Raw genomic sequence first — 25839 nt, 5'->3', positions numbered from 1 at the left:
CAAACCCCGTCTCCACGTAGACATGGCGCTGAAATGTACAACGTTCCACTGTAAGACAGTCAAGAGTTCCTCAGTGATGTTATGGGGCTGTTGGACAAATCTAACCAATAATTGCTTTTTATGCAGCAAGAAAGGAAACATAGATATTAAACAGAATGGACTGAACGCTCTATTTGAGGTACGCTGGTATTGTGGCCATTTTCACCAAATTCCAATTAAAAGCCCTTGTGGGAATGTTTCAAGAATTAAAATAAAAAAGTTTTTTCCAGGATATCCCAGGCGGCCATTTAAACCCCTTAAAGCCCCCCCACCCTGAGTAATCACCGCTTGAGTCCCAACCCCGGTGTTAAAATACATTTAACAACCCGGGCCCTGAGGTAATGAAAGTAAAGCGGTTGCCATGGTGAGTGAGGTCACCTGTCTTGCGCAGGGGGAAGTCGTCCCGCGAGTCATACATCCCCAGCATCGAGTGGTTGTAGGCCGACAGGGCGGTCTGCGGCGGCGAGCTCTGGTCCAGAGAGCTGTGCTGAGTTTTCCTGTTGCAGAAGAAGAAGTACAACCAAAATCAGCGCAGTCTAAAGGCCCATTACAATGTGGTTTCGGTGAAGCCGTTGCCTGGTTTTGGTAGAATAACATTAAGGTTCTAAGCACTCCATACACAATGGCACCTCCCACAATGGACCCCTCTCCTAGAGTTCTAACCCCTGATACGTCTTATGTAATTGAATTTTGATTTTCTTGTTCAGACTCCTCCCACTTTAGAACCCTCCCACGTCACACTGCTTAGACACTGCTCCGACAAAGCCTAAACAACACTCCTGGGGCCAGGTGCCGTAGCCGTGGGTGGTTGTTGTTGGCGCTTGCCGGTAGACTATTCTTGTTCTTCACTCCAGCCAACATTCTACAGTTGGGTGTTGCGGTCGCATGCTACCTGTGTGTTGGAACACTGTGCGGGCACATTTGGACCTCTCCAAGTTGGCGGAGTCTTCTAAAGCTCCGAGTTCCATTCCAGGATGAGACGGTCCCAGGGGGAGGAGTCTACCGTGACTCAAACCAGAATAAAGGCCCCGATCAGAGAGAGCGCGTCTCAGCAGCTGGGGGCAGCTTTTTGGAACTGTTTTGAAGTGAAATGTTTTCATCGCGTCTTTTGCATTGTGGAGTGCCTCCCCTTTTCTCCACTCTATGCACTGCGCGTTTTTTTGCGGCACGCCCTGAAAGCTAGGAGTCGTAATAACATTTAACTCAGAGCAGAAAAGTTTTTCATTTTAGCAATTTTCTTTTTTCTTCTTTTGTCAAATCAGATTAATTGGGAGGCGGGCCTTCTGTGATGGGGACGCAACCAGTGTTAATAACATGGAGGAAGGAGAAACTAGAAACTAGTGCTGGCTGCTGCTGCATCCCGGGGCTATATGCTTATACATTTAGTTAAACAATGTTTAGATAGATGATGAATGTTTAAATAGCGGTAAGGATAAGAACAGTGATTCGGCGGTTGCCTAGTTAAAATATACAAAAGACACAGCAGGCTGCTATTTCTTTTAAACCGTAGGCCCTAACAAAAATAGCAGTGCCGGCCTCGCTCTTTGCAGGTAGCAGAACGCCCCCAGTCTGATCGACGGGATAAGCTGGCTTTGGTTCATCTACCACTCCAAACCTAAACAACTTAATAGAAGTCTAGATATTCTATTCCCTCGTCCACTCCAGGACTTTCTCTTCAATAGGACCAGCAGAGAACACTTTAACTGCACCATCAGTGGACATTCGGGGAGCCGACATCAAGGGAAGAAATGCCCCTGAAACCAGGAATTTCTTTCGGAGAACACAGTCAACGCTAATGGAAGAAGTCCTGCTTAGGTGTGAACAGCCAGCCCCACATGACAAGAGGAGTTGACAGAGAGGGGAGATGGAGCTTTCAAAGAGGCAGCGGAACACAGAGGCATCGGAAAAAATAGCGCAACTGATATTCTCATTCTCTTCTTGTGCTGCTACTCTGATCTTCAGCTTTGACTTTGAAGCAGCGGAGTTCCGTCCGTCTGCATTAACAAATGAATGAATGTATGAAGGACAGCTGAAGAAAGGGGGGACGGGAGAGAGGGGAGGGGAGGAGGAGAAGTGAAAGAATGGACAGTCGAGATTAAGAAAAAGAAGAGACTGCTAATGTGTGACTTGAGGAAAAGCCAACACTGCACTCGTTCTCTGGATGAGACCACGCTGAGCAAAGCACAGCAGAGCACGACAGAGACATGGGGGGGGGGGGGGAAGAGAGAGAGAGAGAGAGTAGAATACATGGAAGGATAAATCCCCCTTTTTATTTGTTTCCCATGAAGGGTAATGATAAAGTTCTACCACTTCACATTCTGGTCTGATTAGGGAACACACATAGAGTGACATAGAGATAGAGATATATTTTCAAAAGAAAAGTGAGAGACAGACAGACAGACAGACAGAAAACCAAAGTAACCCTTCAACACATACAAAGCCGTAACTGACAGGGAGGGAGGGAAAGAGAGAGACTCACCCATACCAGTAGCGTGGGTCGCTGGGCAGGCAGTGGTTCAGGCTCCTGTGGGCCAACGCCTTCTTCTTGTTCAGGACAAACTCCTGCAGGCGCATCTTCACCTCTGTGCTCGCTACCGCACCTAGTGGACAGGAGGAGGAAAGGGATGGAGAGAGGAGGAGAGAGGGGGAGGAGAGGGGATGAGAGGGGAGATGGAGGAGGGGGGGAGGGGAGGGGAGGTGAGAGGAGAGGGAAGAGGAGAGAGGGAGGGAGAGGAGAGGGGAGAGGGAGAAGAGGAGAAGGGGAAGGGGATGAGAGGAGAGGGGAGTGGAGAGAGGGAGGAGGGGGAGAGGAGGGAGGCGGAGGGAGAGGATGGGAAGATTAGAGGAGGAGAGGAGAGGGGAGGAAAAGAGGGGACAGGGGGAAGAGGGGTTTAGGAAAGGAAATGGAGAGGAGGGAAGAGAAGATAAGAGGGAGTTGAGACATTGAGGAGTGGGAGATGAGCAGAGAGAGGAGAAGGTGATAAGAGAGATAGAGGAGGGAAACGGATGACAAGATTAAAGATGGAAGAACAGATAGAAACACATGTAAGGAGAATAGAAGAGGAAGAAAAGAAAAGAGACAGGAGATAATCTTAGGATCATGTTGGTATTTTACTTGTTTACTTAAAGCTGTCTATGATATTAGGGTACAGATGGCAACAGGATCCTGGTTATATCCGGAAGGATTACAACGTCAGAGTACATCCGGGCTGGAACGCGACAGACAGTCAATTACCGGAACCCCAGCGAGACGGGAGTCATTTCGAAAACAAGAAAGTGACAAGCGCTAATACAGCCACTCTAAATCACACTGACACTGGAATTGCTGACATTCCAATATGTGCTCCTTGCTTCCCACTGAGGCAAATTGGCTTTGATGAGATTCCCTTCCAGGCAATTTACTGCAGCACTTAACAAAGCTTCCCCTGTTTATGAGCCCTGTGTCCAGGGCTGGGATCACAGAGTGTCCAGGGACACCTGAATATTGGCGTAGAGAGTGTCATGCACGGGCAGACGGCAGCTTGATACACCACTAATCCAACCATTACCAGCACTACTACTGTTTAATCATTTTTTCACAGTTAGCCGATACACAGAGTAGAGATTAGGCCATATTGTGCTGGGATTCCTTAAATGTGAGGCGTCGGACAAGGGGGTTCGAACCCAGGGCCTTTCGACTGGGAGCGTTGCCATGGCGCTCAATTGATATCTGCTGACGCACCGAGGCGTGATCATTTCGATCTCCCTTCACTAGGATTGGAGCGCAACCCGTGTTGCTTTCGTCACTAGTTTTTACGCTTCTGTTGCATGTCCCTCCAATGGGAACACACACAAGGTTCCTCCTTTAGCGGCTAGCTCAGGCGTTGTGACTGCTCGTGTTGTTAAAGTGACGATGACGATGTGTTAATGGCGATGTAAAACAATCATGTGAATTTCATGTGAATGTTACCTTGACGACGTAACACTAACGTGATCAGTGTCGAGGTACTGTGATTGGATGTGAACGTGATCCTAACAATGTGATGTTAATCTGATCACGACGATTTACTATGATGGGATGTGAAAGTGACCACAACAACGTCATTTCAATGCGATCGTGATCATGGTCGACATAATGTAAATGCGACCATAACAATGTAATGTTGACGTGATCACGGCAACGTCGCGTCAACGCGTACACGTCCGTCATGATGTAAGCGTGACCTCGTCGCTGCAGGTGACTCACTCTCCTGGCCCCGCTCCTTGTTCTTGAGCTGCTGCAGCTTGTGCTCCCGCTGCTGCTTCTCCACCTCCTGCTCGAGACGGTGGCGCTCCATCTTCCTCTGGTGCTCCAGCAGCTCCTGCTGGTGCTTCAGGGCCAGCAGATCCTGCTGGTGCTGTGTGGGGAGGGAGGAACGAGGAGAGGGGAGAGAGAACCGGGACAGAATGGGGCGAGGTGGAGGTGGAGGAGGAGGAGAGAGACCGGGAGAGAGGAGGAGAGGCAAGGAGAAAGCAGGAGGAGAGAGGAGGAGAAATTGGTTGTATTTGGTTATACTGCAAAAGGTTTAACAATATTGACCAAATGGATTTTAAGTTTGAACCATGCTCATCCCTTTGGCCATTTGAAATGCCATGTGTTGCTCTTAACTACACCTCAATCATTCACCAGGCATTGCAAAAAAGGAATAAAATAACCAATCGTTGATAGGTTGACCACAATGATGAGGAGGATGAGGAAGAAAGGTAGCGTCTATGGCACCATCTGGTACAACCACACACATCCACTCAATACACACACTCACACACACACACACACACACTCAAGACCCACACACACTCCACGGAAGGACGGATAACAGTCTGTGCAACACAATCAGTCCACCCTCAACGAGACAGTGACAAAATGCATTTAACACTTAACCACAGTCTACACAGGACAAAGAGGTGCTACCCTAAACGCTATGTTTGTATTGTACAGGCTGACGAGTGAAGCTATCGGGACGTGAGCCCACCTTAACAAACTGACATCATCCAGAGCCAAGAGCCGGCAAGAGCCTAGAAACCAGGCAAGCTCTATGATTGGTCAATACGGGCCAGGGTTATTTTTAGCCTCGGTTGCTTCTTGCCGATTGGCTGACTGTGTGGTCGCGGCAGAGCCAGTGGGGCCTTTATAGCAGAATGGCTTCAATATACTTAACTAACTAGGAAACACAGCGTGTGTGTACGTGCGTTTGACGTTCCCATGGCGACCGTGTAACGTAGCAGAATAATATTGCTAACAGATCAATTTACACTAGCAGGCTTGCGTCACATAAGAGAAAACATACACACACACACACAGAGCACCCTCTCCTGCTGCTAGGTCACAGACACACACGCGCACGCACACGCACACACACACACACACACACACACACAAAGAAAATAGATGAGGATAGAAGGAAGGAGAAGCAGGGAGAGAAGAGGAAAGTAGTGAACATGAGATAATAATCTGTTTTCAGAGGAAGAGGAGGAGGCCCCAGAGGAACGGGGAGGAGAGATGAGAGGAGAGAGGCTCCTTACCTTGATGTGTTCCTGTAGCTGCACCTCGTGCTGCCTGGACAGTTGTTCATGCTGCCTCTGGAACTCTGCGATCAGCAGCTGTCTCTGGACCTGCTGCTTGTGCTTCAGAGACAGGAGCTCCTCCTGCAGCTGCTGCTCCCCACCTCCTGAACACAACACACACACACACACACAGCTCCTTAACCACACACACACGCACAGCTCCTTAACCACACACATACAGCTCCTTAACCACACACATACAGCTCCTTAACCACACACACAGCTCCTTAACCACACACACACAGCTCCTTAACCACACACACACAAACAGCTCCTTAACCACACACACACACACAGCTCCTTAACCACACACACACGCACAGCTCCTAAACAACACACACACAGCTCCTTAACCACACACACACGCACAGCTCCTAAACCACACACAAACACACTTCTCCTTAACCACACACACACACACACAGCTCCTTAACCACACACAAACACACAGCTTCTTAACCACACACAAACACACTTCTCCTTAACCACACACACACAGCTCCTTAACCACACACACACACACACAGCTCCTTAACCACACACAAACACACAGCTTCTTAACCACACACAAACACACATCTCCTTAACCACACAAAAACACACATCTCCTTAACCACACACACACGCACAGCTCCTTAACTACACACACACACAACTCCTTAACTACACACACAGCTCCTTAACCACACACAAACGACAAACCTATCGTGGTCTCCTGTACACAACCACACACACACACACACACACACACACACACACACACAGATGCTCAACGATACACAACTCCACAGCTCCTTCACCTCACGCACACATTCTGGCCTCCTACATACACACACACACACCTCCTTTAACACAACTCCTTAACCAAGTAATAAACCTCCTGATCCCCAACCCTCACCACAGTCTCACCTGGTACCTGACCAGCCCCAGGGTCCGAGGAGGTGGGGGAGCTGGTGGAGACGGGGGGCACGGGGGTTCCCAGGCCGAAGTGGGGGGCCTGGGCTTGGTGGTGCTGCTGATGGGCCTGATGGATGTTGTGGTGGTGGTGGTGGGGGTGGTGGTGGTGATGGTGGTGGTCCACGATGCGGAGGTCCATGGGGAGAATGTTGGGGGTGGTAGGGGGCACCTGCATGGGGAGCACTGCCGCCGCGCTCACGTCCACTAGAAGGGAGAGATTCAACTTTATTAGTCCAGCCCCTGAGTCGCAGCGACAGTCTCAAAGGGTTTCACAGAGCTCCATTATATGACTCCCCATAAGCACTGTAAAAGGACTTTAAGGGAAGAAATCCCCAAACCCAGGGAGAAGGAACCGGCATGGACCCTTGCCAAGGACCGCTCCTTCCAGAGGCGGTCAGCGGTGCCGGAGCCACGGCGCCAACAAGCACAGCAAGTTCAGTTAGTGCGAAGTAGTTTAGCAATGAGTTAAATATCGATCGCTGAAATGTTTATACGGCACACTAGAATAGCAATCCGAATCAGTTGCCGTCGGTTAATAAAGGACAGGAAAGGAAAGGAGATATTCGGAGATGGGTCCTCTTCCGCAGTTGAAATTAGGCCATAAAATACGAAAATAAAGTTTGCAATAAAAGCAGAGGAGGGGGTTGCCCTGGCAGATCTCCACACTTGAAAGCCTGTGAACACACGGAGGAACATTAAATATATATTATTATCCAAAGCTTTTAAAGTCAAGGCATTTATCTGTGGCATTTTGTGTTTTAAAAGCTTTTCGCTTCGAAAACATCGTCACAACATCGTTGTGAACACAGCTGAGCAAACAAATATACATACATGTGTATATTCAAACACACACACACACACACATCTTTTTAACACAAGGTCGCTGCAGAGTGTGGTGCGTGGGGGAAGAAGTTCTTCGTTTGTGTGGGCGGATGTTTTGTAGAAGAATTTGCTACATGCGTGGGTAACCGATGAATGAGTGTGTGTGTGTGTGTTTGTGTGTTTGTGTATCAGTGTCTGCGTGTGCATGTCAGTGAGTGTGCATGTGTGTTTAAAACAAGACTGATCTGTTGCCAATGCCTTATTTTACAACCACCTGTACCCTCAGTATCTCACACACACACACACACACACACACACACACACACACACACACACACACACGACCTTATGAATGCACATGGGGTGATGTGCAAGGCCTTTTATAATAACCCGCGTATCTGTTCATATGTTCGTGCGTGTGCCGTGCGCTTGGTAGTATGTTATTAACCCGCCCCTCAGCACAGCGGTTCCCCTGGGGTGCAGGCAGTTCAGCACAACATAACTGAGCAGGGGATGTTTTTAATATGGCTAGCACCACATGCTGTACAACCACACTAACTTCCTCCAGACAAGAGGACACAGAGAACGCTCCGCCAGACGTCAAGGCTAGCTAAGCACTGCGAGGCTAAACATTTCATTCCTTAAGAGTCGGCTGGCCTCCTGGTTTTTGGCTGAATGGGTGGAGAGTCTGGGTGCGAAGCAAACGTGGTGAGAGCGCCTTCAGTCATTATGCAGCCATTAGCTGGAACAGTCTTCCTGAAAGTGTGAGACTAGCCCTGACTGGAGCCACTTAAAGCCTTGGCGGAGAACCTCTTTTCACTCACTGTGGCTTTCGGTTGGCCTGCTTCTATCTCAATATATCTCTCTATATCTGTATATATACACAGACACATTATTTTCACACTTACACTTATGTTGTGCATATTTTGATGTAAAGCCCATGTGAGATAAAAATAAACGGGGCTATTGGCAGGCTAAACATCTAAACCCACTTCACTGATGCACACATTTGTTAAGTAAGAGGCTTAAGATAAGAGCATTAGCAGTATGAAACATTAAATATAGTCAAACATGCATGCATGCTCGGCACACAAGCACACGCACTCTATTGCATGCACACACACTCACACAAATATGTATATACTGTATGAGTACACACACACAAACAGACACCTACAGAGACGCACACACGTCTGATCAAGGATAAAGTATCTATTCAACTATGTGACGAGAAACACCTTTTTAACCTATATCATACATTCTATGGTTTGAGCATACAGTCACACACACAGTCATACATGCGCATCCCTGATAGAACACCTGCATCACTCAGCTAGCTTCTTGATGATGATACACCAGCGCCCACACACACACACACAGTGCCATAAACTCACCTCACACCAATACACATGAACACTTACAGTACGTACCGTACACCCACACACATGCTGTCCAAAAAAACGAGAATACACTTCCTGCAGATTCACGCACACACGCGCACACACACACACACACACACACACACACACACACACACACACACACACACGAATGATGCAACATGGCAACAGGGCAAAAACAATCCCTTTGCTACGGCAGGGATTTACCGGCCCGCGTCATCACAAACCACCTCCACTATTCAATCTGCAATACCTCCCGCATATCATGAGCAAGTGATAGCCCTCTACTCCATCCTTGTATATCACTACTTTGTGCTTTACGCACACAGACCAAACACACAAGCATGACAACAACAATCATCTGTCGACATCATCTCTACTGGGGAGGGGGTGGGTTGGAACAACGAAACAAAACCAAACCCAAAGCATTAGTGGACTCAGAGATTAGGATTGCGTAAAAACGGCCCATAAAGTACATCTTGTGGTACACAAACACCGGAGTAATCCTACAGCAGATGACACCAAATACCGGCTCAGTCTACTACTACACCCCCCACCCCCCCATTCCCACCCCACCCCAGGGGTGAAATATCTACAGTCCAATACTGCTGTTATTAAAAAGCCCTGAGGGGTTTTTCATCTACGCAACACAAACAGATGCTTGGCCGACAAAACCATCGGCGAGGCATTCTTCCGAATCTGCCCCGGCGGTTTATTGCGTACCGAACCAAGGACGAGACAAAAAGGCAGCATTGGCCAAGGCATTACGATATTGAATCGCCTCACAGCCTTTCTTGGGCTCTGCAATACTTTTCAAATCAGGCAGCAGCTGTGCAGTAGACGCAGCAGTTTTAGTGATTTACTGGGCGGAACCAAAATCGTTCAATTTATGACGCACATAATGAACGGGCACAGCGTGTTAGGGCTGGAAAACGCTTCAATGCATAATGTCATAATATCCAATGTTGAAAATAATATTAAAACTTCCTGTGCATGCGAACGCTTTTCTTGGCAATCCAACTGTTTCTGATTGTGATTCCTGGCTCAGAATAAATATGATCTCACTTCTACTAGAGCACCGCACGCGGGGCCAAGCAGGATGGCATCGTGCCCATGCATGCTCCAATACCATTATTGATACCCGTGAAACCGGAGGAGTCCATGTCCGACCAATCACAGACGGCGTTGGTCCCGCCGCCATCCAATGGGAAGGTGGTGAAGTGGTAGTAACTGTCTGGCACAGCCAATGGGAGGTCTGGTACAGGGCAGGAGGAAACCCAACACCCTCCTCTGGGGGATGAAGGGTGTGGTCCGACCAGACAGACTGGAGCTGCAGAGAGTGTGTGTGTGTGTGTGTGTGTGTGTGTGTGTGTGTGTGTGTGTGTGTGTGTGTGTGTGTGTGTGTGTGTGTGTGTGTGCTTTTAAAATGACCATCTCCTATCTTTATCCTGAAGGCTTGACAACCTCAAGGTTTGCAATACATTAGTGATACTGCTAAATTGCCATTATTACATTACCGATATATATGGCATACATATTGTATTACCAATTGATATGAAATATTTAGTACCGGCCTCGATTTGTCAGCAGCAGCTTTTGTGTGCATATATAATGAGCTGTTTCAGGCACACACTTCCAAACTAGAGCCCTGTCTTTAATCTGATGCTACGGACATAGATTGGACATGTTGATGGTCTCGGTCAAGTAGTTTTAAAAGGCAGTTATTACTGCTTGATTGTGCAAGACAATGCCCACTCATTGTGTAAGGGCTGATGTCTGACTGCTAATCAGCAGCATGGCAGACTGTGGCTCGTCCCAAACGTAAGCATCTCGCTTATCTCTCCGTCGTTTCTGAGCTTCATACGATGGATGTGATCGCCTCTGTCACTAAGGGGACCGCGGCACCCCCAGAGTAGGGACTGGGTCTGTGACTTGAGCTACGGTGCCGGCCGGGTTTGAGGAAGAGGAGGAGAAGGGGGGGATGAGGGGCGGGGCCGGAGACTCAACCATTGGTTATGATATGAGAGTGTTTGATTGGATTACATAAAGTGTCGATTCAGTTCCTTAAGTGAGTAATAGACTGTGGTTCCGGGAAGAGGCAATCGGTGACCATGAAATCGTCTCTCCGACCAATACGATGATTCACAGAATATGTTGCATTAAAAACAAGAACGCTTCATTTTTACAATTTCCTAAATGTTATTTTCCAATGTTCAATTATTACACAAGTAGACAGGATATTTCTTTCTATAATATTAGATATATTTTAAACTGTCTGAAAGCAATTTGGTTTGACACACACACACACACACACACACACACACACACACACACACCTGTCAATGAAAACGGTATAGGTGCACACACAGTACACAAATACGCATAGTCAGTAACACACATGGCTGGCTGTCAACAGTTTCTAGAAACACAAAAAAAGACACAAAAAAAAAAAACACACACACAAACAAAAACAAAGACCTCCCACCCACCCACCCAGAAGTAATCGGATGTTTCCAAACAGACAACACATCCACACAACAACAACAGGACGGCAGTATGAGAGGGTGAACCAAATGCATGGTTTTGTCAGGGCCAGAGGTCAGCGTAGGGTGGCACTCAACACATTGGCCTCTTTCAGCTCCTCTCTAGCCTCGCCCAGACACGCATGAACTTGGACTCAATTAGCGTCCCCCCCGCTCACCACTTTCCCATAGGCTGCTGGGAATAGCACGGGGCCCCCCCCGGCCCTCTGATGCCCAGTATGCACGCACGCACCCCGACACACACACACACACACACACACACACACACACACACAAAGGCACCAACTTGCATTGATCCTGATACACACACACCACACGCATGAATGCATGCAAAGTCCACACACACACACACACACACAGCACACATAGACCACGACGCACAGACAAACGCGCAAAAGCATTGCATGCCCACAAACAAATGTATCACGCGCACACACAAATGTATCACACACACACAGCTAGCTGTCGCACAGGCTGTCTAACTGAAGCCCCAGCGGGTACGGAGGGGAGATACTGCCAGGCTGGCTGTGACCATAGCCCTCTGCCCTGCCCACAGGGACTGCCCCCCTGGCCCGCAATATAACCACTTCCTAGTGCCTTACAGTGGATTCAGACACTGGTCAGCTTGACTGGAAGTCCAAAGCCCTTACCCCAGACATGATCTATTAGACAAGGAAACGATCCAAAAAATCCCTTACTTCAGGGGAAATCTCATCACGACAAACCTGCTCACTCACACCGGCTATTTATAGACTGTAAAACACCATGGATTTGTCACAGGGACATGTTTTGCAATCACAGAAACATTCTTGCGTAATGCTGTATCTATATCATCTACATATCCTAAATATGAATACAATACAGCAATTCATCTCCATGAACAATGCATTCATACGAAACTTAAAAAGGACACCACTTTAATTACACAAGATCCAATGCAGATCACTGTCGTCACTGTGAACACTATTCCACATGTGATTGTGGCATGAGGACATACTCTTGGTGCAAACCCTGAATACAAATTGTTTACGCTGGTTAGCGTGCATCATATTGATGCTCCACTAACAAAAGGAACAGCTCACTGATCAGTGACAGGAGAGGACGCTGAGGCGAGCCGGAGAACATGACCACACACAGCCTTCTGCAGACACAGACCGAGACAGAGAAAGAGATGAGTGGGAGGGAGAGAGATTATCGGAGAAAGGCACGATCCGAAAGGGCAACCGAAATAGAGAGAATGAAAGATTCAATTGAGAGAGAAAATGGAGTAGAAAAAGAAAAGCAGGGGCGAGAGAGCGAGAGCGAGAGAGATAGTGAAATAGAGGAACTAGAGGGAGGACCCTGACCAGAGAACCAACGCAGCCAACACCCACCCACCCACTCCCTCATCCATAGTGCTGGGGTCCACCAGTCTCTTGGTAAACCCTCTCACATCCGGACGCTACGGACTGTATGTTAATCAGCAGAGGGCAACATGATGCCTCCATTTAGAAGTCAACACACCAATCACATCTTCAGTTCTAGGGGGGACGTCCAGTTCCAGGTTACGGAATATTCCAGCGGTTAAGGTGCTTGATTCTCAGACGAAAAAGGTTCTTGGTTTGAACTCCAATAGCCGAAGCGTCTCTGTAGGCATCCGACAGCAAGAGGCCCTCCATCCCCGCCCCCCGCTCATTAAGGGCATGGATCAGAATAATTGAATATTAAAGTCATCCAGGGGGCTGGATACGGTTTGAAGGGGAGGGGTACAGTCTGGCTCGGCTGCTTTTTTTTTTTTTATCTTTCCCCCCCGATTTCTCAGTTTCATTGCAAACATTTGTGGTGTTTATTGCTTGGGAAAGCATTGTCGATGATGACTCATGCAGCACACGCTGCATTCTTTCATAAAGGAACTACTGCAGAACAGAAAAGTCTGAGGGCCAAAGAGGACGGCAACTTCAACCTTTGACATAAGGAAGATAGAAAGTAGCAATAGTCAATTATTTCCTTAAAACTGAATTTAAAACACAATACTTAAAAAAAGTATTTAAATAATTTAAAACGGCGAATGTGTAGGCTTTTATGTTGAACAAAGAACAGCATGAATACATATATATATATATATATATAGGTATAGCTCTCCTTTCAACAGACCTCGTCTAGTTGTTCCGTGTGGATCCGAGACTGAGATGTGTACATTCAGAGGACCCTAGCTAGCGTTCAATCAAACCGTTTCTATTCCACGACCGATCCAAGCGGTTCAATAATCAATGGAAGGAGCAAGGATCCACAATCCGTCAACATGGCTTTAATTAAAGTGTTTAATCGCTCTGTCACACCGTCGTTTCCCCCCTTTTAATCTCTCATAACCCCCCTCCCCCCGGCCCCTCCCCTCTAACTCTCTCTCCATCTCTCTGTACCTCGCCCGCCCCAGGCTAGCGTCATGGATCAAACGGCTATTTATAGAACAGGATTTCCCTCTGGGAAAGACCCAGTCCCACCAGACAAGTGCGTGCACACACACACGCACACGCACACGCACACACACACACACACACAGTAAATGTGCTTCCTGACATTGCAGTGTTGAGTGTCATAGTTTGGTTAGCATGGCGGTGGTCCCAGGGGACAGCACGGGGTGCCATGGTGACCGGTGGGATTAGTAGCACCGGTTGGCCGGGCTGATGGAGAGGGGTGTGGCCTCGGGCTGAGCACGGACCAATGAGCACCAAACAGCAAAAAAAACTGCGAGACCAGCACATGGCTGGACTGTGAGCACCTCAGCACTATCTGGCTGTGTGTGGTGCAGGTGGAAGACGGTGACTGAACTGCAGTGTGTGTGTGTGTGTGTGTGTGTGTGTGTGTGTGTGTGTGTGTGTGTGTGTGTGTGTGTGTGTGTGTGTGTGTGTGTGTGTGTGTGTGTGTGTGTGTGTGTGTGTGTGTGTGTGTGTGTGTGCCTCCCTCCCTCCCTCCTACTCCTCTTTTGTCTACCCGCCCCCAAACTCAACTCTCCTTCCTCCTCTTTTCACTTGACTCCTGGAGTCTTTGGTCCCTTACATCATTGTTTCCCCCACCCTCCACCCAAACCCATCCCCCTACACTAGCCCTGTAGTCATGGCTGCACACACGTGCGTGCATGCGGGCCGTCACCACTTGTGTGCACTAAAAGGGAACCCGTTTCCCGTAAACAACCACTACAGTGAGCCTTGGGGAAACAGGGTGCCAATAGGCTGGCAGGGCATCGGGCCGGACACAGAACCACGCTGGAACACAGCAGCGCGTGACGTCAGGAGGCACCACGGTGTGGTGGGAGCGAGCGCAGGATGAGTCAGACCCGACACAACGATACAGTCGGCAGCCGACGAGGGTTTGAACGGTCGCACATCCGGCCCGTCGTCATGGGGACCGCATCCCTGTCCTTGAGTGATCAGAGCATGTCGGTCCTCACTTTGAGGACATACCAAGCGATTCTTCAGCTCGTCAACAGAAAAGCTACACCTGCATGCCGTACCGTGCAATACAGCCTCCCACATAGGTTCACACACACGTACACACACAGGCACGTACACACACACACACACACACACACACACATACACACACACACACACACAAAGTGTAAGTGAACCTATTAAAATGTGGTGTAAAGAAGAAAACAACCCAGCATCATCACATGCCCCAGCATTGAATACAATTTTGTCAGTTTGTTGAGTTGAGAGAAAACACAGTGAATAGATCCTCCAAAGTAGAGCGTATAAAAACTGTCTAGTGTAAAATCTTTTCAAAGAGGCATACATTTTATTTTTTAAAAACATAAGCTGTTTTAGTGAAACGGCTTTCATTTAGTTGAAACACACACACACACACACACACACACACACACACACACACACACACACACACACACACACAAGGTCAGGTCAGGAGCAGCCAGTGCCATCTGTTTCATCAAACTACAGCAAGTGTTGCTTTGGCTTAAACTCTGAACATCACACAAACATTCAGTTAACACTGTTACTACTCTCACACACACCCACGCACACAGACTTGCATACACCCACACCCAAACAAACGCAGGCACACACACACACCCACACCATGTAAATATAGCTCTTCAACAAAACCGTAACATGTCATAGCACGCGCGTACACACACATATACACACACAATCACACGCACACAGACACAATTCGGCTCTTACCCATTGGTGGTGTGGTCCGTAGAGGTTTTGTTTACGTGTGTGTGTGTTTGTGCGTAGGAGAGCTCCGCGGGAAAGAACTAGAGATGTAAAGTCCACTGCAGGGCAGAACTCAGCCAAAAAAACTGCCTGTGTCTATCGCCTAGGGAACCGCTCCCTCTGCCCCTCTCTCCCTCTCTCCCTCTCTCCCTCTCTCTCTCTCTCTCTCTCCTTCTCTTGGTCGGTCTCGCTCTATCGCTGCTCTCTCTGCGTTGCTCACTCCGCCACTGACAGCAGCACTCTGCTCTGCCCGAGCAAACTCTGCTCTCCCTCTCTCCCTCTGCGCCTACTGTCCCCTCCCACTCCCGCTCCCTCGCTCTCTGCCTCTCTCTCAGTCCTCCTCCCTCCCTCCCTCCCGCCCTCCTGATGGTGACATCACAGACCTCGGCGCTTTGTACATTTTTAGCTGTCTATGTTTATGGGTCTCTCTGCAGGCTTAAGTACAACATCATGTAATCTACCTCTTTGTTGATACGGGACTCGTACATGCGTATTTCCAAAGCAGTAAAAAGTATGTAACCAAAACTTGAATTGGAATTGACCAGAAAGTGTAAACATTTCAGTTAAGGCTGCATCCCTCGCTCCCTCCCTTCCCAGGGGTGAGATGTTCTAGGGGAGGGGCTTTATTGAATGGTCAGCTGGGGTGATTAGCCATGCAGATAGATGAGCCGATGGAGTGACAACGAAGCCAACCAATGACTGCCATTTTATATCTTACGGTCATATTGCACGCACACACACACACACACACACACACACACACACACACACACACACACACACACACACACACACACACACACACACACACACACACACACACACACACACACACACAAACACACAGACCGATCTGACTAACATGAACTAAAGTCAACAAGTAGGGGGCGGGCCTGTGTTTGTGTCTGTGTGTGTGTTTTTAAGTACTTGCGAGGACATTCCTTTGTCAGCCCAACATAAAGGCCAACCTCAGGTAAAGGGAATTCTTATTGGGCGTGGGCGGACCTAAAAAGTGTTGTGTTTACATGACAAAGGATTCTCCATATAGATCAATGGTGCAACTCAATCAATTAATAAATAATAGATCACTGGGTAATGTTTGAGAACTATTCATCTTCTTTCGCTCCGTCTATTTTTAGCTTGAGAAATTCATCAAATCAAATAAATTAATTTGAGGTTATATTTTGTCAAATCACGAGCAAATCATTATATCTAGGCTAACAACTCCACACTTTCTCACTTCCTGGATTTCTTTTGTTTTTTTATGTCATAAATATTATATATATATATTTGTATAAATAATAGAAAGTTTAATAAAGGTTTGGCTCCACTGGAATTGGAAGGACAGAAAAGAGGTCTTCTGAATCTCGCATGGTCCATGTGTTAAAGAAAGCCATTCTTTTTAGACTCCGCAGAGCCACAGCTATCTATTAAGCAGAGGATTAGAGCTAACCGCCTCAAAGCAGTTATCTCTTCTCCCACCGCTACAGAGGACCTTTGCTACTGATAATATATGCTATTAAAAAAAAAAGGCATGCTTGAACTTCCAAGTTGTTGATGTAGACCATAGACGGGAACACCGGAAAAGACAGGGAGAACTGGCTGCCCTGTTTGATCTCTGCTGTTTATCACTATTGCGTGCGTGCGTGCGTGCGTGCGTGCGTGCGTGCGTGCGTGCGTGCGTGCGTGTGTGTGTGTGTCAACAGTGGCTATTTTTGAAGAATTCAGCAAGCAGCATTGTTTGCTCAGACCACACACACACACCAGAGATAAGGTGTTTGTCATCAGTGTGTTGACGTCAGAGTTGAGTTTTCAGGGGTAAACAAAGCCCGGCCGACGAGCCTGGTTTTGGGCGAGCGAGCGACAGCAAGCTCTGTCGTGAGCGAGGCCAGTGAACGAAGACGCAGAGTGATCCTAACTCTACGTGAGGTACAGCACTTGGTGGTAGTGCTGTTCATCAATACACTGGGGCCATTTGTGAATGGATTCACTGAATGCACCACTGATCCATGACAACATTTATTTGTGAGGAGTGACCATTTTACAGCCATGAACCAGCAGCACGACTGTGGAGATCCAGAGGCTGTGTTGCTCTTGTCAAAATGTTATTTTTTGCTAGCGAGTGATGGAATGTTCAGGGAGTGAGTGATGTGGTGTTGAGAGAGTGAGTGTGCGAGCAGTTTACGGTAGCCAGAAGATACTGTGTTTCTTTAGGCAAACTGCAGAGAGTGACAACAACTATCCCCCCCCCCCCCAAACCCCTCTAGGAAAGCCTTTTTTGTGCAATGTGTTAGGAGCGATGATAAAATGTGACTGGGGAAAGTGACAGACAGATCATAATAGTTGATAATAGAAAATGATTCCCCCCTCTCCCCCTCTCACAGCCTGCAGATCCTTGGCTATGACTATTAAGGGGATACATCTTTATCCCCTTCCACGGTTTTATGGCGCTGTATAGCGTAAAGAGACAAATAATGTGTTGAAGAGGGCCTCTATGTGTGTGTATGTGTGTGTGTTAAATACAAAGAAACCAATAAAAAAAAAGAGCGACTTGTGCGCATAGTGTGTGTATCAAATAGTCTGTGTGTCTGTGTTTAATACATGAGGACCTGTGCGTATGTTTTTATACAATTCGGATGTGTGTGTACATGCGCGTATGTATATATATATGTATATATATATTTATATCTATCTATAAATCTGTGTATATATAATTGATACGGTGTGTGTGTGTGTGTTAAATATTACATGTGGCGTAATGATTGTGAGCGTGCAGGAGTACAGTCCCTGGCAGCCAGGCAGACGGAGAGATGAATAAATAATGACCATCGTCCGCCACACGGAAAATCACGCACACACATGTGCACCCACGCACACACGGAAAGAGCCTCCAGAAACATCCTCCGCCCCTCTTCTGCGCTCCGCAGCTGGTGTGTGTGTGTGCGTGTGTGTGTGTAGGGGGGAGGGGCTGCCTTTTATCCATCCCTCTTGAGGATTTCAGGCCGACTCCAAATATATGAGATGCGATGTCATTTATTATTGATTAGGGTTATTTATAATACACACACACACACACACACTCTCTCCACTCCGCTTTCGGTTTTCCCTTTCAACCTCCCTATGGTGCGTGTGTGTGTGTGTGTGTGTGCCTACATGCATTAACTGTACATATGTGTGTGTTTCAGACTCTGAAACACATAGTTTATTTTTGTTTGATGACCTCCTTTCCTCTTTTAGACTCTTCCCCCCCCCCCACAGAAGAGCTTATCACCTACAACTGCTGGCTCAGCCCAGATCAACATGGAAGCCAAACAAAGGCGCAGTCTTATAAATGTTAACCAACCCTGTTGCCTTTCCGGGAAATTTAACCCATGTTGCACCAACATATACTGTACACACTATACAATCAACACAAAGAAAACAAAACAAAAACACCTAGGAACTCGACATTGGAATATTCTGTCTGTTAGTGCGTCTACTTCCGGCCCTATGCATCAGCGAACACACACACACACATGCACATACACACAGTTTTGTACATTGATAGATACAAAAAATATATGCACAAACCTAAAATCACGCTAGAAGCTGTACTGCCTGAATGCATGTGTGCGACATATTTGATGTTATTGCTATCAAGTGCCAATAAGCCAAAACAAAAAGTAGAAAAAACCATACCGATAGTTTTATCACATGATAAAAACTCGAAAGAAATAAAAAATCTCTGAATACAGGACAACAAAGGAGACCACATCTCTCTCTCTCTCTATCTGTCCAGAGCCCTGGGGGAGCTGCGGTCATGTATTTTTTACTCCCTGTCTGGATGCTAATGTTTCCCTGCACAGCCACTCCTACGGCAGACAGGGAACCATTAGCTAACGTGGCTACGCTACACAGAGCTCCAACTAGCACCCCCCTGTGCACTCAGAATCCCCAGGTCGGACTGGTGACCCTGCAGGATACACACACACACACACACACACACTTCAGGATAGTTAATCATATGTATCGTTGCAGGCTGTCGGTCGATAATAAAGACACTTTCGTCATTCATCATTCGCCGCTTTTACTACTTCTATCCTGAGTACCGAGGGTGACATTGGCTCAAGACGCAGGTCACAAAGGAGGTAGGGGTTAGGACCATCTTGTTCGAGGTGGTGGTGAAGGTGCAGCTAGTTATGGTTGTGGTGGTGATGGTTGCGTCGGGGTTGGAGGTGGAAGAGCTGGTGGTGGTGAAGGTGTAGGTGGTCGAGGTGGATGGAGGTGGGGGCAGACGAGGTGGAGGTAGTGGTGCTGGAGGAGTTGGTGTTGCCTGACAGGAGGGGGCCACGCCCGGACCATGGAGTGTTCATCTATTATATATGGTTCCAAAAGCCCCCCCCCCCCCCCACCCATGGAGCAAAGATGCGGCTTTTAAGAGCCTTCACAACAACGCGCAATTATGTGTGTGTGTTCATACGTGTGTGTGCGCATGGAGAAATAGGCCTACAGACCTGTCAGTATACTGAATATGATGCAGACAGACAGACAGAAAGATAAAAAGTCAGACAGACAGACAGACAAATCAAGAAAGAAGCCAAAAATCAAAACGACCCAAGCTGTTCACTCCAGAATAAACATTGGAGGTAGCGAAGCGGAAAAACAAACTTGAAAACACCCCATCACTTTGATTTCAAGGACCATACATCTGTGCACACATGCACCGTGCCCTTGCACACACTCATATGCACTTACACACACAAAAGCATCTACCACACACACACATGCCTCCATGCAAAATTAATAACTTGGAAAAATGAAAAAAAGAATTCCTACACACACACACTTTCCTCCATTAGGTGTGTGCTGAGGATAGTGATGGCTACCTTACTCTTGTAGTACTTACAGAGCTCATCACAGCCACGATGGTAACGTATACCAACTCAACTCTACTTAATGAGGCTGAACCTGTGGCTGAGGGACTCGATTCTAGCAGGGGTTTGTGTGAGTCTCTTCTTCTCTCCGTCTACCCCGCTCTCCCCCTCTCACTCTCACCTCTCTCCCCCTCCTATCTCTCTCCCACTCCTACACACATCCAGCCCAGACCAGACATTTCAAGCAAATCAAAAATACAGACTGGTCCTTATACAAAATTCATAACTGGGAAGCATGAAAAAAGGATGCCCAACCCCTTCAGACTCAGACGGAGGAACCAGACTGCACTCTGGCATATATTTTAGTGCTATAAATATATACATATATTTTCAACATTAATTATAACTTTACAGGACCTGTTTAGTGGTTTTAGCAGTCCCAAATGCACCTGTGAGTGAAGCACTCCTAATCATGTTGTATGAAGAGTTATACAATGAAAATAAAGGCTTTCTATTTTATTCAGGCATTAAGACCAAACAACCTGCAAAAAGGCAGACCAGATCCGTCTGTCTGTCAGTCTCGTTCTTCTTGAACTCCCATTTCTAGCTAGTTTAACTCAATCCAGGCTCTTTAAGTGTGTTACTCACTTTCTAAATGTGGCTTTCTATATGTGAGCCTTTCTTTCTATTTTTATGTGTGTGTAGTGTGAGTAGTATGTAGTGTGCAGTTTGTGTGTGTGTGTGTGTGTGTGTGTGCGCGCGCTCACCCGAGGCTATGTCTGGACTGATATAATTAGTAAGCGGGGCACTCCATTTTACTCCTCTATTCCCTCCCTTCTCTTAAATCAGACTTTTCTGGTTATACTTCTGTCTGCTTTATCACATCCCACAGACCGGCAACCTTGCATCATTACACTCCTCTTATCTCCTCTCCTTTTCCCCCTTTCCTCTTCATCTCCTCATTGCCCATCCTCTACCCCTCCCTCACTCTCTCCCCTCTCTCCTCTCCTCCATCCCTTCCTCTGGTCTCCTTTCCTCTCTCCAACACTTCTCTCCCTCTTTCCGTCTCTCCTCCTCTCTCTCCTCTCCTCCATCCCTTCCTAATTTCTCCTCTCTCTGAAAATCTCCTCTGCTGCTCCCCGCTCTCCTCCATCCCTTCCTCTGGTCTCTCCCCCTCTTCTCTTCTCTCCTCCATTCCTTCCTCTGTTCTCTCCCCCTCTTCTCTTCTCTCCTCCTCTCCCCCCTCTCCTCCATTCCTTCCTCTGGTCTCCACTCCTCTCTCCTCTCTCCTCACAGAACAGACAACAGCTCCTGCAGGCCGTGGTTCTAGGCCAGGGGGAGCGCCAGGGGGGTTCGGTGCATGTCTAGCCCATGTTGGAGACCCTGGCATGGGGGGTAGAGTGGACCCAGACGACCCTGCCCCCCACACTAAACTGAGAACAATGTGGCCCGACTTTAGGTTTGGATACTAGGTAGAGTAGTGAGAAATATAGGTCACATGTATTGATACATAATGTAAGTGTAGAAATGCGGATGAAGGCAATGGCTGCAGGCGATTGATTGCTTCCACGGTTTTCATTCAGAAATGACACTGATAATATTCTGCTTTGGAGTGGAGAAACACACTCGACGGAGAAGGAAGTTCACCCAGAGTTCATGGTTTGTATGATGCGCGTGTGCCCATTAAAAATGGGTTAACAACAAACCCTTTTTGTTGTTGCCTTGAATATGTTGTAGCCTTGAATCCACTGCTCCTCCTACCTCTACCACTCTTCCTCCTCACCATCATCTCTCCTAAGCTCCCTGCTCCTCTCTCTTCCTCTCTGCTCCTCTCTCATCCTCCCTGCTCCTCTCTCCTTAACAGCTCCTCTTCTCCCTGCTCCTCTCTCCCCCTTGACTGGCACCTGGCACCCAGAACCACTGTCCATGCCAGGGCCAGGGGGAGGAGGAGGAGGAGTGGGAGGAGGTGGAGTGGAGAGGAGGGGTAGGAGGTGGAGAGGAGGGGGAGCCAGGATCCACGCAGGCCATCTGGGAGACTGGCACTAGTGTCCGGGGGTGACACAGAACCAGCGCCAACACACACACACACACACACACACACACACACACACACACACACACACACACACACACACACACAAGACAGACAGACAGACAGACAGACAGACAGACAGACAGACAGACAGACAGACAGACACACACACACACACACACACACACACGAGACAGACAGACAGACAGACAGAGAGACAGACAGACAGACAGACAGACAGACAGACAGACAGACAGACAGACAGACACACACACGAGACAGACACACACACACACACACACACACATGAGACAGACAGACAGACAGACAGACACACGAGACAGACGGACAGACGGACAGACGGACGGACGGACGGACGGACAGCCGGAACCTGGTGAGCACCCAGCTCTCATCCAGTGGTAAAAAGTCAAGGATACCTAGAGAACATGACCTCTGGATCTCTCTCTCACTCTCTCAGACAACACACAGTGAATTGTTACATTACTCCTCGTTTGTTATCCATCATCCAATCTAGCTCTTCCTTCTGTCTTCCTCCCATCCTTCACACACACACACACACACACACACACAGCGTCTGGTGTTGGACAGCCATGTGTGTGTGTGGGCTGCAGCTAATTTGTGCAGAGCAAGAATAGAAATCTGCTTGGCTGGAGGAGAATCAGCTCGGTTTAGCTCACAGTGCACTACACGGGCAACACACACACACACACCTTTCTGTAGTTGTTTTTCGATCTCATTTTCAAGCAAATACACTAGGAAACATGGAGCATAGTTTGGTCTGAAATTTGCAGTATAGCCAACTTACGCTTGGCTGAAATAAAAATTCAAAGACGTGGTTATGAACCGGAGGTGTAAGCTGTGTTACAACTTTGTCAGCAAAGCTATTTCCATCAATCTTTTCTAATGTGGGTAAAAATGCATTGATGAAGCCACGGAGTGGCGGTTTACATGAGATGAGGAGGTGAATGGAGAGCAAGGAGGTGAGGGGAGAGAAGGGGAGAGGCCAGAGCAGTTGAGGTGAGAAGGGGAGGAGAGGAGAAAGTGAAGAGGACTCTTTGTTAGGAGAGGAGAGATGTGAAGGGAGGCGTGGAGAGGAGGAGTCTTGTTTATGAGAGGAGAGAAGTGAAGGGAGGAGTTGAGGTAAGGTGAGTCTTGGTTAGGAGAGGAGATGAGTAAAGTGAAGGGAGGAGTTGGGCTAAGAAGGGGGATAAAAACACACCTTTTCCAAGGGAAAACATGGGAGTATATTAAGAGTGTAGCTTGTGTTATTATTTTCCAATAAAATACCATGGTTACAGGTTAGTAACAAATATTTAAAACAGACAATTTGCAGCCAAGATTTATATGCAACACGAGAGCAGCAGTTTCCAAACCACTTCCTCAGGCAAACAGGTTTAAATAAGGGCAAAGAGCCAAACAATAAAATAAAACATTTGACTGGTAGCATCGTTCCACTAAGGAGGAACCAAAACACATAAACATGGACTGCTACTGGCAAAAAAAGAAAACTATGTTGACTTACAAATTACACCAACCAACCACATACACACAGTGCCTTACACACGCACACACACACACACACACACACACACACACACACACACACACACACACACACACAGTCTTGGCAAGCCATGGGAACAAACTTAACACGTTTGATAAGCGTGTTAATAGAACATCGCATTTCCTGCACGGAACAAATGTCGCCATTTATTTTTGGAGGGAAAGGGCTGCATCAAGAAAACAGATCGGATTGATTGAGAGGAAGTGTTATGATTTGTTATAATTTGTCTACACCAGGGCCAGATCTTGTTTTAGAGGAACGTCAGAGCTTAACAGCGGCACAATACACCCCGTCATTAGGTGTGGACGAGGAGCCTGCTGTCAGAAGTTATTACTGTTATTACTGCGATTGGTGGGCTCTGGAGGCAATGCCACACTGTCCAAATCTGTTTATTACTGCAGGTATATATATATATATATATATATATATATATATATATATATATATATATATATATATATATATATATATATATATATATGGGAAAGAAGGGTATAGTATAGTTTGGCTCACAGCCGGCCGTACTTGGTTTGTACCTTATTGTCCCTAGCTGCTTGTGAGTAGCATACATCTAGAATGAGTACCAATCATGTTTGTAAAATGCAGGTAGAAGGTTAGGTTACATTTCGTCCGAATATCCCGGTGAAATCCCAGGGATAAATACAAGAAAATAAATTGTAAGGATGCGAGAATCTTCCCTCAGTCCAGTTAGCCTTCCAATTCAAAGTTGCAGTTGAGGTTATGGTAGCCGTCATTTTAATGGCCTGGCCAAACGTGGGATCATTAAATGATCCTCCGTACATTTTGTATTTGGATATTAGATAACATAATTGGAATATTTCGGTAGCACCGAATATTTGATAAACATAAATACAGCAGTTAGCAATGTTTTTTTTTTCCCATTTGCTTTGCTGATGGGGTATGGATTGGTGACTTACTGAATGGTTCAGTAAGTGACACCATGTTAGCAATAGTCTGTGTGAGCTCATGTCAACGTGTGTGTGTTAGCATGTGTTTGTGTGCATTTCCAAACCTAAACCCGTGTTAGCATGTGTTGGAATGCGTTAGCGAATGTTTACGTCTGTTAGCATGCACAAGCGTGGTTTGGGGTGCATAAGATACCGTTAACCCGTGATAGCATGTGTCAGAATGCATTAGCGAACGTTAGTGTCTGTTTGCATGCATTAACAGACATTAGCACCTGTTAGCACACATAAGCGTGTCTTTACATGCGCCTCTTTTGGCGAGGCTTAAAGGCCATGGAACCCTCAGCGGAGCCACGGCAGACCTCGCCGGCAGGGTTCTTAGCCGACATGTGTCATACCCCGCGACAGCATCTATCCTCCGCCACATGGGGATGACATGCTGGAGGTGGGCTGACAGCTCGCAGTCACCGCGTGAACTTCCCACGTTCCTGTCAACTACGGTGAGAGAGAGAGGGTGAAGCTCGATTGACACATCCCTCTCTCTCTGTCCCTCTCTCACCCTCTCTCTCGGTCTTCACGAGCACAAACACTCACACTCTTCAACCTGACCCAGAGCGCGTCGGAGATGAATGCATTATGGCCAATGCTAAAACCAGCGTGTGACACTACAGCTTTGGGGAGGTGATTACGGGCTCACGGAGTCATTACAAGATCACGCCAACATACGCAACACACATGGGAGCAAACACTACGAAAACCCGCACACACAAACGCTAAATGAAAACACACCCCTCCAAAAACACACGCATACAAATAAACACACGTGTACAGTATTCCTAGGTCAGAGCACCAAATGGCTAGTCAGCAGGCCGGGCCAGTAAT

The 25839-nt window shown here is 47.4% G+C and overlaps 1 protein-coding gene across 5 annotated transcripts in view; it reads right to left on the bottom strand.

The window, feature by feature from the left end:
• Positions 1 to 25839, bottom strand: part of hdac4 (histone deacetylase 4) — a 114004-nt gene that overhangs the window by 51940 nt on the left and 36225 nt on the right. For 2 of the 5 annotated variants that reach the window (XM_079731994.1, XM_079731995.1), the window contains exons 4-8: positions 6532 to 6783; positions 5581 to 5726; positions 4265 to 4415; positions 2519 to 2639; positions 418 to 536 (exon numbers count right to left, since the gene is read on the bottom strand). In XM_079731994.1, the coding sequence (XP_079588120.1) occupies positions 418 to 536; positions 2519 to 2639; positions 4265 to 4415; positions 5581 to 5726; positions 6532 to 6783 (789 nt within the window). Of the gene's footprint in view, positions 1 to 417; positions 537 to 2518; positions 2640 to 4264; positions 4416 to 5580; positions 5727 to 6531; positions 6784 to 15525; positions 15767 to 25839 lie in introns of those variants that run through there. The other 3 variants (XM_079731996.1, XM_079731998.1, XM_079731997.1) reach the window with 2 other exon arrangements.

The sequence above is a fragment of the Pollachius pollachius genome (assembly GCF_949987615.1).
Source record: "Pollachius pollachius genome assembly, chromosome: 3".
NCBI lineage: Eukaryota > Metazoa > Chordata > Actinopteri > Gadiformes > Gadidae > Pollachius > Pollachius pollachius.
This window is presented reverse-complemented; position numbering and strand designations above follow the sequence as displayed.